At 43.5% G+C, this 14,018-nt stretch overlaps 1 protein-coding gene across 6 annotated transcripts in view; it reads left to right on the forward strand.

The window, feature by feature from the left end:
* The window catches only part of LOC149124766 (uncharacterized), a 168,056-nt gene that overhangs the window by 93,348 nt on the left and 60,690 nt on the right, over window positions 1–14,018 (forward strand). For 4 of the 6 annotated variants that reach the window (XR_016213034.1, XR_016213032.1, XR_016213033.1 and 1 more), the window contains one exon: window positions 6,988–7,431. The exons of 1 other annotated variant lie outside the window; for it this stretch is intronic. Coding sequence is in view for 1 of the 5 variants with exons in the window: in XM_089303970.1 (XP_089160096.1) it covers window positions 4,316–4,379; window positions 6,988–7,023 (100 nt within the window). In the remaining 4 variants the exon portion in view is untranslated. Of the gene's footprint in view, window positions 1–4,315; window positions 4,380–6,987; window positions 7,432–14,018 lie in introns of those variants that run through there. One more of the 6 variants, XM_089303970.1, reaches the window with a different exon arrangement.

Consider the following 14,018-nt stretch of genomic DNA (forward strand, 5'->3'; position numbering starts at 1 on the left):
ACCACATTCCAACTAAAGTCAAGTCTCAGGTACAAATCAGGCATTGTTTTTTGTTTTTTGGGTTTCTCTTTGAAGATTTATTTATTTTGGGGCCATTGGTATGGTGTGGCCAGTTAAAGCACCAGCATCCCATATGGGCACCTGTTCGAGTCACGGCTGCTCCACTTCTGCTGATCCAGCTCCCTGCTAATGCACCTGGGAAGGTGGCGGAAGATGGCCCAAGTCCTTGGGACCCTGAACATACATGGGAGACACAGATGAATCTCCTGGCTCCTGGCTTTGGTCAGGTCCAGCTTTGGCTGATGCAGCCATTTGGGGAGTGAACCAGCGGATGGAAGATCTTTCTAAGTATGTCTCTGCCTCTCTAAGTTTGCCTTTTGAATAAAATAATTACATTAAAAAATCTTTGTCATTGTTTTTGTTGTTTGAAAGGCAGAGTTACAGAGAAAGAGGGAGAGGCAGGAAGCCAGAGATCTTCCAATGGCTGGTTCACTCCCCAAATGGTCAAAATGGCCAGGGCTGGGCCAGGCAGAAGCCAGCAGCGAGGAGCTTCTTCCAGGTCTCCCACATGGGCGCAGGGGCCCAAGGACTTGGGCAATCTTCTACTGCTTTCCCAGGTGTGTAAGCAGGGATCTGGATTGGAAGTGGAGCAGCAGGGAATTGAACCAGCGTCCGTATAGGATGCTCATGCTGTGGGCCATGGCTTTAACCAGCTGTGCCACAGTGCTGGCCTCACATTGCAATCTTGATTCCAGACTACTGCTGTTTTAAAAATACAGTTTTGAACATTCTGGTTTGCCTTTTTGTGCTCAGAAATGTAGGAGTTTTTCCAGGGAATGTGCCCGGTAAATGGAATCACTGTATCATAGGGCACATCCTTCTCAGCTTTCACAAAGAAAGCCAAATTGGTTTCCAAAGTCAACACAGCAATTTAGACTCCCATCAGCGGTGTAATAGCTTTTGCTGTTGCTCCATCCACATCTTTGCCATGACTTTATGTAACCATCAGCCTGCCCAGGTCTGTTTTCTGTTGCTGTAACAGAATATCACAGACTGGGTAATCATTAAAGAAAAGAGGTTCTTTAAGTTCATGGTTTTGGAGGCTGGTGGGTCTGTGTCGCGGGGCCACAGCTGTGAGGAGTTCTGTGCTGGTGGTGACCCTATTTCACATTGCATGAGGGCCCTGTGGAAGGGACACAACCAAGCTGACTTCTCTAACGACTCACTCTGAATCGTTCATCCGAATGACCACTTATAATGGAATTTATTCATCTTTTCCTTTGTGTTATTCCTTTCTTTTTTAAAAAATTTATTTGACAGAGTTAGACAGTGAGAGAGAGAGACAGAAAGGTCTTCCTTCTGTTGGTTCACCCCCCAAATGGCCGCAACAGCTGGAGCTACGCCGATCTGAAGCCAGGAGCCAGGAGCTTCTTCTAGGTCTCCCAAGCAAGTGCAGGGGCACAAGAACTTGAGCCATCCTCCACTGCTTTCCTGGGCCACAGCAGAGAGTTGGACTGGAAGAGGAGCAGCTGGGACTAGAACCCGGCGCCCATATGGGATGCCGACGCCGCAGGTAGAGGATTAACCAAGTGAGCCACTATTTAGGAATTCATATGTCACTGTAATTTTTCTTATTGTTTTAGCTCTTTTGGTAAATATAAGAGGTCTTCCAAAAGTTTGTGGAACATCCGTATTATCTCTTTTAAAGATTTTTTTATTTATCTGAAAGAGTTACAGAGAGGCAGAGGTAGAGGCAGAGGCAGAGGCAGAGAGAGAGAGAGAGGTCTTGCATCTGCTGGTTCACTCCCCAAATGGCTGCAGTGGCGGAGCTGGGCTGATCTTAAGCAAGGAGCCAGGAGCTTCTTCTAGGTCTTCCACGTGGGTACAGGGGCCCAAGGACATGGGCCATCTTTTACTGCTTTCGCAGGCTGGATCAGTATTATCTTTTTTTTTTTTTTTAAGTTTTTATTTATTTATTTGAAGGGCAGAGCTACAGACAGACAGAGGCAGAGGCAGGGAGAGAGAGAGAGAGAGAGAGAGAGAGAGAGAGAGAAAGAGGTCGTCCATCTGCTGGTTAACTTGGTTAACTCTGTAAATGGGATGCCGGCGCACCGCACTGATCCTATGGCAGGAGCCAGGTGCTTCTCCTGGTCTCCCATGGGGTGCAGAGCCCAAGCACTTGGGCCATCCTCCACTGCACTCCCGGGCCACAGCAGAGAGCTGGCCTGGAAGGGGGGCAACCGGGACAGAATCCGGTGCCCTGACCAGGGCTAGAACCCGGTGTGCCGGCGCCGCAAGGCAGAGGATTAGCCTAGTGAGCCGCGGCGCCGGCCTGGATTGGTTGAGTGCTTGCTCTGTGTCACACACTGCTCCAGATGCATTGTTCTTAGCAAGCTCTGGAGTCCTGGATTCCAATGGCGAGTCAGGCTCTGGCATCAGGCTCTTAGCTCCTTCACTTCCTCCTCATCCCTGCTACGATGATGCTGTTCTCCCTGCCTATTTCTACCCCTTGCTCATCTATTCCTTCTATCCAGTCTCTCTAGATTCTGATTTAATCTTCCTGTGTTTCTTAGGCCCTGTGAGTACATGCATGTGCATTTCATAACTCTTCTTTGTGACTTTACAGAGAGAATATCATAAAAAAAATCTTTGGGACTCTTTTTTCACTTAACCCCATGTCCTGGAAATTATTCCATATCCACTTGCAAAGATCGTCCTGATTGTTTTGTGCAGGTGCCTATTCCTGTGGTGTGCAGATGCGTCGTAGTTGATTGAACCATTCTTCTGTGGATTCCTTCCAATATTTCACAATTAATAGCAAAACTGCAATGACTTTGTGTGTTATGTATTTTTATGTTGTTGGAGGTTTATCTCCTTAGTAAATTCCTAGAAATGGGATTGTTGGATTTGATAACTGTTATCTGATCTCTCTCCAAAAGGGATGTACCAATTGCATTCCTACCTATAATGTCTGAAACTCTGTATTTCCTGATAGTCTTTCCAACAGAATGTGTTGTCAGACTATACTTTTAACATTTTTTCCAGTCTAACATCTTCCAGGTAAGAAATGGTATTTCAGAATGATTTAATATGCATTTTTCTGATTATGAGTGAATTTGAACTTTTTACATGTTTGAAAGCCAATTTTCTTTTTTTGAATTCTCTGTTTACTCTTTTTCCTATTTTCCTATTGAGTTTTGCTCATTTATTCCCCAATTTTTAAGGTTTCTCAGGATTGTAACTTGTCTTTTGACTTTTATTATGATCCTTGTATCATGCAAATTTAAGCATTTAACTAGTCAGATTTATTGATCTTTTCTAGCAACTGAATTTTGAGTCAGAATTAGAAAGTCATTCCCCACACTGAAGTTAGATAAAGACCTACTCATATTTGTTATCAGAGCTTGAATGGTTTTATTTCTTCCATACAGATCCGTAGCCCAATTGGATTTTATTCTTGTATATGGTATGAAATATGGATGTCTGTATGTTACATTTTCCAGATGATTAGCCAGTTGTCCTAGCAGCACTAGTTTTATTTATTTGAAAGGCAGAGAAAGAGAATGAGAGAGCAACATCTCCCATCTGCTGTTTCAAATACTCAGAAGAGTCAGGGCTAGGACAGGCTGAAGCCAGGACCCTAGAGCTCATTCCAGGTCTACCATATGGGTAGTTGGCACCCATCTACTTGAGCCATCACCTGTTGCCTCCCAGGGAGCAGATTACCAGGAAGCTAGAATTGGGAGTGGAGCCTGGACTAGATCTCTGGTGCTCTGGTCATCCCCAGCAATGACTTACCAGGTCAAATGTCTACCCCACTGGCCCCCAACACCATTTATTTAAAAGTTCCTCTTCAACGATTCAAGTTGCCACTATTGTCAGATACCTAATGGTGTTTAGATGAACAGAAGTGCCAACTTTAAATTTTTTATTTTTGTTTTAGAGTCAGAGAGGTAAAGACAGAAGCACACACACACACACACACACAAACACACAAACACAGAGAGAGAGCGCGAGAGCAAGAGAAAAGCAAGCTCCTATCCACTGCTTCACTCCCTAAATGCCCACAGTGGCTGAAGTTGAGTGGGGAATAATATGGATGTTGGGAATTCAATCCAGGTTTCCCATGTAAATGACAGGAACCTGATCGCGTTAGCTGTCAGCTGCAGGCTCTCAGGGTCTGCCTTGGCAGGAAGCTGGAGATGGCAGGCAGAGCTGGGGAGGCACTAGGCATTCTGACGCGGGACCTGGGTGTCTTAACCACTGAGTGGCTGCTCCAGACCTCGGCAAAATTAAGAATGTTTGTACTTCAAAGGACCCTATCAAGGAAGCAAAAAGAAAATACAGAAAGAAGAATATCTTTGCAAATCACATATCTGGTAAGTGACTTGTATCTAAAATTAAAGGAATTACTAGAACTCAATAATAGGGGCCGGCGCTGTGGCTTAGCGGGTTAATGCCCTGGCCTGAAGCACAGCCATCCCATATGGGTACCAGTTCTAGTCCTGGCTGCTCCACTTCCAATCCAGCTCTCTGCTGTGGCCCGGGAAAGCAGTAGAAGGTGGCCAAGTCTTTGGGCCTCTGCATCCACTTGGGAGACCCGGAAGAAGCTCCTGGCTCCCGGCTTCAGATTGGCACAGCTCCAGCTGTTGGGGCCAACTGGGGAGTGAACCAGTGGATGGAAGACCTCTCTCTCTCTCTGCGTCTCCTTCTCTCTGTGTGTAACTCTTTCAAATAAATAAATAAATCTTTTTTTTAAAAAAAGAACTCAATAATAAAGGTAAACCAACTAAAAATAGGTAAAGATTCTAAATAGACAAGTCTACAAAAAGATACACACATGCGAATTAAGCACATGAAAAGATGTTTGATATCATTTGTCATTAAAGATGTGCAAATCAGAAGTACACCGAGGGCCAGTGCTGTGGTGTGGCAGGCTAAACCTCCACTTCTACCACTGGCATCCCATATAGGTGCCAGTTTGTGTCCCAGTTATTCCACCTCCAATCCAGCTCCCTTCTATGGCCTGGGAAAGCAGTGGAAGGTGGTCCAAGTACTTAGGCTTCTGCACCTGTGTGGGAGACCCAGAAGATGCTCCTGGCTTCTGCCTTTGGATCAGCCCAGCTCTGGCCATTTCGACCACTGGGGAGTGAACCAACAGAAGGAAGACTTTTCTTTCTGTCTCTCCCTCCCTCTGTCTGTAACTCTGCCTCTCAAATAAATAAGTAAAATCTTTACAAAAAAAAAAAAAAAAAAAAAGAACTATACTGAGATACCACTTCATGTCGACCAGGATGGCTAAAATTAAAGACAGGCAATAACATGTGTTGGCTAGGATATGGAGAAAGGGAGAAAGTGGGAAGCTCACTGATTTCCCAAATGGAAACATTTGTTTTGAGAGCCAAGTGTGTGGTATTTGACTAAACACACCCAAAATAATCAAATGTCTCCAGAATGTTGAAAAATGCCATGATATAGAGATGCAGAACAAATCACAAAATGTTGGGGTGGGTAGTATAGCACCAAAAGTTATGGTTGAAGAGGAGTGGCACACTCAGCAGTCACAGTTCTGGGGCCTCAAACACACCCTAGAATGCAGGATGTTCATTGTTCTTGAATTGGAAATGCATTAAATGTTTTGTTACCTAATGAATTCTCTGAACACACTCTAGAATAAGAATTTTTTGTTTACAGTTTATTTATTTGAGAGGCAGAGTTACAGAGAGAGAGAGATGTCTTCCATCCTCTGGTTCACTCTCCAGTGGCCACAACAGCTAGAGCTGAGGTAATCTGAAGCCAGGAGCCAGGAGCTTCTTCTGGGTTCCCTACATGGATTCAAGAGCCCAAGTAGGTGGCCCATATTCCACTCTTTTCCCAGCAGACAGCTGTGTAGGAAGTGGAGCAGCCAGGCCATGAAATGGCCCCCATATAGGATGCTGACATTGCACCAGCCCCTGGAATAGGAAATTCTAATATATGGAGAAGAAGTTATTATTACCAGTGCTCTGTTGGTCTTCTAACATATGAACCACTAATTTTAATATGTAACAAAGGCAGAAACCTTTTCCATAAACACTTGCAGCGTAATTATCATTTTATTTTCATAAAAATGAGCTGTAATATGATTATCTGAAATTATATATACACAGTTTAAAAAGTTGACTTCTTGCATTTCTTTTGAATTATGTTTATATCAGGAGATTCTCTGTGGGCAGCATATGGAAAAGATACCTGTACCTCTGTGTTCACTGCAGAACTGTTCACAGTAGCCAGGCTATGTGATCAACATCAGCATGATAAAGAAAATGTGCTATCTATTCACAGTGAAATATTATTCTGCCATAAAAATGAAATCCTGACATTTGCAGCAAAGTGTTAAATGAAATAAGCCAGACAGAGAATGACAAATATCTCATATTCTCTCTGGTATGTTGAAGTTAAAAATTGTATGATATGTAAAATGTATATATTTTATCCAGATTCAAAATAGTGATTACTAGAAGTTGGGAAGGATTATGTGGGGTGGGAGTTGAGGAGATGTTGGATATTGGGTACCATAATAGAAGGGTGACTGTAACAGGTTTTGAAGTTTTTAGCACAGTGAGCTAACTATGGCTTGTGGTGTATAATATTCAGTATAAAGAACTAGAGGAGGGGCTGGTGTGGCATCCCATATGAGAGTGCCGTTTCTAGTCCTGACTGCCCTGCCTCTGATCCAGATCCCTGATAATGTGCCTGCAAAGATAGTGGAAGATGGCCCAAGTGCTTGTGCCCCTGCACCCATGTAGGAGACCCAGATGAAGTTCATCTCCTTGCTTCAACCTGGCCCAGACCCAGCTGTTGGGGCCATTTAGGGAATGAACCAGGGGTTGGAAGATCCCTCTCTGTTGCTCAACCCTTCAAATAAATAGATAGATAAATATATAGATAGATAAATAAATCTTTTTAGAATGTGCAGGATGACATGCTAACTTAAATTTTTAACAGAAATGTGTGGGGACTCACTGGAACCTCCAGAGTTGATGTGAAGATTATTATAAACGAGGTTGTTGAAGACACAGCAGATGCAGCGTGAGGACTTTTTGGAGCTTTTTTGTCTAACTCAAGGCAGAGCCTTTTCAGGGCTGACCCTCTGAGGGAGCTCCACCGCAGGAGGAAGACGCACCACTGTCCCAGGGCTGAGAAACTGCATAAACAGTCCCAAACTGTCTGACCTTCCATTTGTTTCCTTCGAGCCCGTTTGCTCTTTCCAGAGCTGTACACCTTCCTCTCCCTTTCCACTTTTGATGTTGGTATTGTGCTAAGTGCCTCACATGCATTTATGCTCAAACTCTGTTAAATGTCTTTGTCTGAAGATACTGTTTTAACATGCCTTCATGGAAATGTTGTGATGATTAAATGAGAAAATGCACGCAAGTCACCTGCGTGCTGTTCCATGCCTTTACCCCAGCTTCTCATTTGTTGGCAATATTGGGTGTTCCTTGGCTTCTAGAAACAACTCTGCCATTGATTTCCTGTGGCTTTCATCCTGAGTGCATGTCTTTGGCCAGGTACCCCCTTTCTATACTGATACCAGACATTGTGGTTTAATAAGCTGTAACGGAATTTATTTTAACTTGATTACCTCTCTAAATACTCTATCTGGGGGCCAGCATGTAGCATAGTGGGTAAAGCTGCCAGCCCTAGTGCTAGCATCCCATATGGGTGCTGGTTCAGTCCTGCTCCCTGCTAATGTGCCTGGGGAAGCAGTGGAAGATGGCCCAAGTCCCTGGGCCCCTGCACCCATGTAGGAGACTTGGCTCCTGGCTTTGACTGGACCAGCTCCAGCCGTTGTGGCCATTTGGGGAGTGATCCAGTGGATGGAAGACCTTTCTCTCTCTCTCTCTCTTTCTCTCTCTTTTTCCTTCTTTTTCTCTGTAACTCTTCCTTTCAAATAAATAAATAAATCTTGACTGGCACCGTGGCTCACTTGGCTAATCCTCTGCCTGCGGCACCGGGCACCCCGGATTCTAGTCCCGGTTGGGGCGCCAGATTCTGTCCCGGTTGCTCCTCTTCCAGTCCAGCTCTGTGCTGTGGCCCAGGAAGTCAGTGGAGGATGGCCCAAGTGCTTGGGCCCTGCACCTGCACAGGAGACCAGGAGAATGCACCTGGCTCCTGGCTTCAGATCGGCGCAGCACGCCGGCCGTGGCAGCCATTTGGGGGTGAGCCAATGGAAAAAGGAAGACCTTTGTCTCTCACTGTGTAACTCTGCCTGTCAATCAATCAATCAATCTTAAAAAAAAAAAAAGACCCTATCTGAAACAAGGCCACATTTTGAGGTTTAGGACTTTAACATGTAAAATTCCCAGGAGACAGTTTTCAACCTATAGCAATAACCCAGAGAAGAAAGTACAAGATGCTACCCATGTGGAAATAATCTATACATGAAAAGATTTGAAGGATCACAGAAAATTGTATAGGCCAGAATCTGGGAAACATGTATGGGATTAGATTCCAAATGTATTAGACTAATGATGAAAAATGTAAAATTTGATTGGGCTGCAGTTGTCAGTAGGGTGCCCTGTCCTGGTAATCAGAACTTAATGTTTTTTTTCAAGTACTTAGAAGAAGTATGAATGTTTTACCAACTTGGCTAATAGAATCTTGTGTATCGTGTGTTACCTGTTTACTTGAGTTGCCTGAACTTCACTGACACAGAGTAGAGGTGTCACTGGAAGAAAGGCCCTGGAAGCCATGGGGCTCTTGTCTTCACCAAGAAAGAATACAGGCATGAGACAGAGAGGGGAATGATAGGACTTTATTGGAGAGAGAGCATCCCTCAGCGTGGAAGGGACAGAAAGAGCACCCAGTTGCTCAGACTGGGGGAGAGTGAGGTTACACGGTTGAATAGATAGAATACACCTGGCAGGCCAAGCAGGTGGCTCAACTGAGAGGCAGAGGACTGAGCTCAGTCTGTTTGGACTCCCTAGGTGGTGGTTTTTTTTGTTTGTTTTTTTGTTTTTGTTTTTGACAGGCAGAGTGGATAGTGAGAGAGAGAGACAGAGAGAAAGGTCTTCCTTTTGCCAGTGGTTCACCCTCCAATGGCTGCCACAGCTGGCGTGCTGGGGCCAGCGCACAGTGCTGATCCGATGGCAGGAGCCAGGTACTTATCCTGGTCTCTTATGGGGTGCAGGGCCCAAGCACTTGGGCCATCCTCCACTGCCTTCCCAGGCCACAGCAGAGAGATGGCCTGGAAGAGGGGCAACCAGGACAGAATGCGGCGCCCCGACCAGGACTAGAACCCGGTGTGCTGGTGCCGCTAGGTGTAGGATTAGCCTAGTGAGCCACGGCACCGGCCTGGACTCCCTAGGTTTTTAAGGGAGTTGGTTTACCCATGTCTCCCTCTCCTCCTGGACAAAGGATGCGAAGTCCTAGCAAAGGGTTGTTGGGTAGAAATTAGCAAATTCCTCCCCAGATTTGCTGGGACAGGGCAGAGCAGAGGGGCTTCCCTTAGGGTGTCTGTGAAGGTTTTATTGCCCCATGTTTTCAGGTAACCCTTTTGGCCCTAAGGACAGAGAATTCTCCTGGGAGCTTTCCTTGGGTGAAGGGCTGGGACCTGGGAGATGATCAGGGTCTGAGCAGGACTTTGAAGTGCAAGATGCTGGGCTTCTGGAGCTTGCACACTAGCTGCTGGTCTTTAGGCCTGTCTCACACACACATGTGCTAAATTTCTGACTTCCTACCTAACAGAGGCAAGAATGAACCATGAATCTATGATATCCAGCCTGCTCTGCTGCTGACCCATACTCCTCCCTGGGACAGCCTGGAGGCCAGTTGCATCAAATTGAGAAGTTTCTGTACTTCAAAAGAAACAGTCAGGAAATTGAAGAGACAACCGACAGAATCGGAAACAATATTTGCAAACTATGCAACAGATAAAGGGTTGATAACCAAAATCTACAATGAGATCAAGAAATCCACAACATCAAAACAAACAACCCACTTAAGAGATGGGCCAAGGACCTCAATAGACATTTTTCAAAAGAGGAAATCCAAATGGCCAACAGACACATGAAAAAATGTTCAAGATCACTAGCAATCAGGGAAATGCAAATCAAAACCACAATGAGGTTTCATCTCACCCCAGTTAGAATGGCTCACATTCAGAAATCTACCAACAATAGATGCTGGAGAGGATGTGGGGAAAAAGGGACACTAACCCACTGTTGGTGGGAATGCAAATTGGTTAAGCCACTATGGAAGTCAGTTTGGAGATTCCTCAGAAACCTGAATATAACCCTACCATTCAACCCAGCCATCCCACTCCTTGGAATTTACCCAAAGAAAATGAAATTGGCAAACAAACAAGCTGTCTGCACATTAATGTTTATTGCAGCTCAATTCACAATAGCTAAGACCTGGAACCAACCTAAATGCCCATCAACAGTAGACTGGATAAAGAAATTATGGGACATGTACTCTATAGAATACTATACAGCAGTCAAAAACAACGAAACCTGGTCATTTGCAACAAGATGGAGGAATCTGGAAAACATCATGCTGAGTGAATTAAGCCAGTTCCAAAGGGACAAATATCGTATTTTCTCCCTGATCGGCGACAACTAACTGAGCACCAAAGGGGAAACTTGTTGAAGTGAAATGGACACTGTGAGAAACAGTGACTTGATCAGCTCTTGTCCTGATGGTTGATGTACACTGTAATACTTTATCCATTTTAGTGATTTTTTTTTTGTTCTAGTACCATTGGTTGAACTCTGTAATTAACACACAATTATTCTTAGGTGTTTAAATTTTAACTGAAAAGTGATCCCTGTTAGGAATTTGGAAAACATTATGCTGAGTGAAATAAGCCAATCCCAAAGGGACAAATACCACTTGTTCTCCTTGATAGGTGACAACTAAGCACCAAAAAGGAAACCTGTTAAAGTGAAATGAACACTATGAGAAACGGTGACTTGATCAGCCCTCACCCTGACTGTTGATGAGCAACTTGACACATTATCCCTCTTAGTAGTTTTTTTGTTTGTTCTACTTAATACTTTTGGTTGAATACCGTAATCAATACACAATTCTTCTTAAGTGCTGAAACTTAACTGAAAAGTGATCGCTGTTAAATATAAGAGTGGGAATACGAAAGGGAAGAGATGTGCAATTCGGGACATGCTCAGGCTGACTTACCTCAAACGGTAGAGTTAGAAACATACCAGGGGATTCCAATTCAGTCCCATCAAGGTGGCATGTACCAATGCCATCTCACTAGTCCCAGTGATCAATTTCTGTTCACAATTGATATAATGATAGGATTAAGAACCAAAGGGATCACATAAACAAGAATAGTGTCTGCAAATACTAGCTGATAGAATAAAAAAGGGAGAGAATGATCCAACATGGGAAGTGAGATACACAGCAGATCCATAGAATGGCAGATGTCCTAAACAGCACTCTGGCCTCAGAATCAGCCCTTAAGGCATGCGGATCCTGCTGAAAAGCCCATGAGAGTATTTCAGGCATGGGAAGCCAAGACACTCTGGGGAAAAAAAAAAAAAAACAAACCTAAATGAAAGATCTCCGCGAGTGAGATCCCAGTGGAAAGAACGGGTCATCAAAGAAGGAGGTACCTTTCTCTGAAGGAAGGAGAGAACTTCCACTCTGACTATGGCTTTGTCTAAAAATTATCAGAGTCAGTGAACTCAGGGGGCTTCCATAGCCTTGGCAGCTCATGACAAGAGCCTCGGGTGATTACTGATGCCATAAACAAGAGTGTCAATTTGTTAAGTCAACAACAGGAGTCACTGTGCACTTACTCCTCATGTAGGATCTTTGGCCTTAGTGTGCTGTACATTGAGATTTAATGCTATAACTAGTACTCAAACAGTATTTTTCACTTTATGTTTCTGTATGGGAGCAAACTGTTGAAATCTTTACTTAATGTATGCTAAACTGATCTTCTGTATGTAAAGAGAATAGAAAACGAATCTTGATTTGAATGGAAGGGGAGAGGGAGTGGGAAAGGGGAGGGTTGCGGGTGGGAGAGACGTTATGGGGGGGAAGCCATTGTAATCCATATTCTGTACTTTGGAAATTTATATTCATTAAATAAAAGTTTAAAAAAAAACTGCACAAACTTTTGAAAATGAGGGGTAGATGTGCTGTACAGAGCTCAAGATGCTGCTTGGAGCACCTGCGTGCATTTCTGGCACCCTGCTAATGCCCTGGGTGGCAGCAGGTGACGGGCCAAGTAGCCCGGCCTCTGCCACCCATGTGGGATTCGTCACTGAGTTCCTGGGCTTAGAATGGCCTTGCTTCCGCTATTGTGTATGTGTGAGGAGTAAATAAGCAGATGGAAGATTTCTGTCTTTGTCTTTCACTGTGTGTGTGTGTGTGTGTGTGTGTCTTTACCATTCAAATAAGTAAAACAGTTTTTTTAATTGAGAAAAAGTAACCATCAATGATTTAAAAATATAAATTGTCTAGCAAAACTGAATAATACTAGTAAAATATACCCCATATGTATTCAGTTTCTTCTTTTCCTTTTAATTTTTAGGGATAGGAGCATAAATATACAGTTAAAGTTAAAATTGCATGTAATTTAGGGCAGGCCTTTTGCACAGCAGTTAAGATACACCTTGGAACACCTGCATCCTCTCTCAGAGTAGCTGGGTTCAAGTCCAGCTTCACTTCTGATCGAGCTTCTTGCTAAAATGTGCCCAGGAGGCACCATTTCTTTGGTCCTTGCCACCCACATGGGAAATCCTGGCTCCTGGCTTTGGCCTGACTCAGCCCCAGCTGTTAACAGGCGTTTGGAGAGTGAACCAGTGGATGGAAAATCTCCGCCCATTTCTGGCTCTCTGACTTTCAAGTAAAAACATGAAAATAAATTTAAATATAAATATATGTAATTAGTTCTGGACAATTAGATCTGCTATGAAAAAAATGCAAAGTTTGATGACAGAAGCAACAGAAAGTGACTTTTGGAGAAGATTATGTTATGTTAAGTAATTTAGATAAGTCTATTTCCTGAGATGTAATAGCATGAACAGGAAATATTAAAAACAAGGATGTGGTTAGAAGGCACAAAGACAATACCAAAACAGCTGATACCAAAAGGCAGGTAGCAGCTGAAATAAGAATTTACCAATCTTGTCATTCTTCACAGATAATGTGAAATAGTAAAAGATGTAGATAATTCCAAATAATTTGAGGATTTTCAATAAATTTAAATGTGTTATGTAAAGTTAAAGAAGATTATGTGAATGCATGACCCTGTGGCAACAAATTCCATTTTGACCATGAAGTACTCAATGGTGGAATTGTTCAAAAAAGCTCATTTGAGTGTTTGTATAGCACATCTCTGGGATCTTGGTATTACCCTTTGAAGCTGTATGATTTGGGAAAATTGTTCAACTTCTCAGTGCCTTAGTTTCTTTGTCTGCAAAATGGGCACCCACAGTGGTGGTGTTATGAAGAATAAATTAGAAATGAAGTGCTGTGCCTGGCATTTGGTGAGCCTTCAGTGAATGTTCTTACCAGTACTATGTGCAGTGCACTGTCTTGTGGGCTCAAAATTTTGTATTTGGTGGCATGATTTGCAGTTTGAGCCTTGAAGCCACACATTGTTGGATTCAAGTATGTGTTGCCTGTGTCAGGTGGATTAGGGGCCAGATGTCACAGGCAAGAACAAACCACCTTGGAAATGTCCCGTTTGCTTTAGAGAAGAGAGTTGAAGAAAGATTCAGTTCAAGGAAAAGGTTCTAGAGTTAAGGGAGAGGGGAAAATACCTACTGCTGTGGTCTTTATTGCAATTAATTTAAAAATTGCTAAAAGCAGACAATGTATTTGGAAATAGAAAGGTATACCATTAAATAACTCATGGAACCAAGCAAAAATCATGAGAGATTAAGAAATACTTAAACTTAGTGATATTGAAATACCAAATATAAGAGCTTCTGGGATGCATCTAAAGCAGCATATAGTGTTATGCCTGAGCGAGTGCAAAGAGAGGAGCACCACACACTGAT

This window comes from Oryctolagus cuniculus, chromosome 9, assembly GCF_051225735.1.
Source record: "Oryctolagus cuniculus isolate XC-2025 breed Fujian yellow rabbit chromosome 9, ASM5122573v1, whole genome shotgun sequence".
Lineage (NCBI taxonomy): Eukaryota > Metazoa > Chordata > Mammalia > Lagomorpha > Leporidae > Oryctolagus > Oryctolagus cuniculus.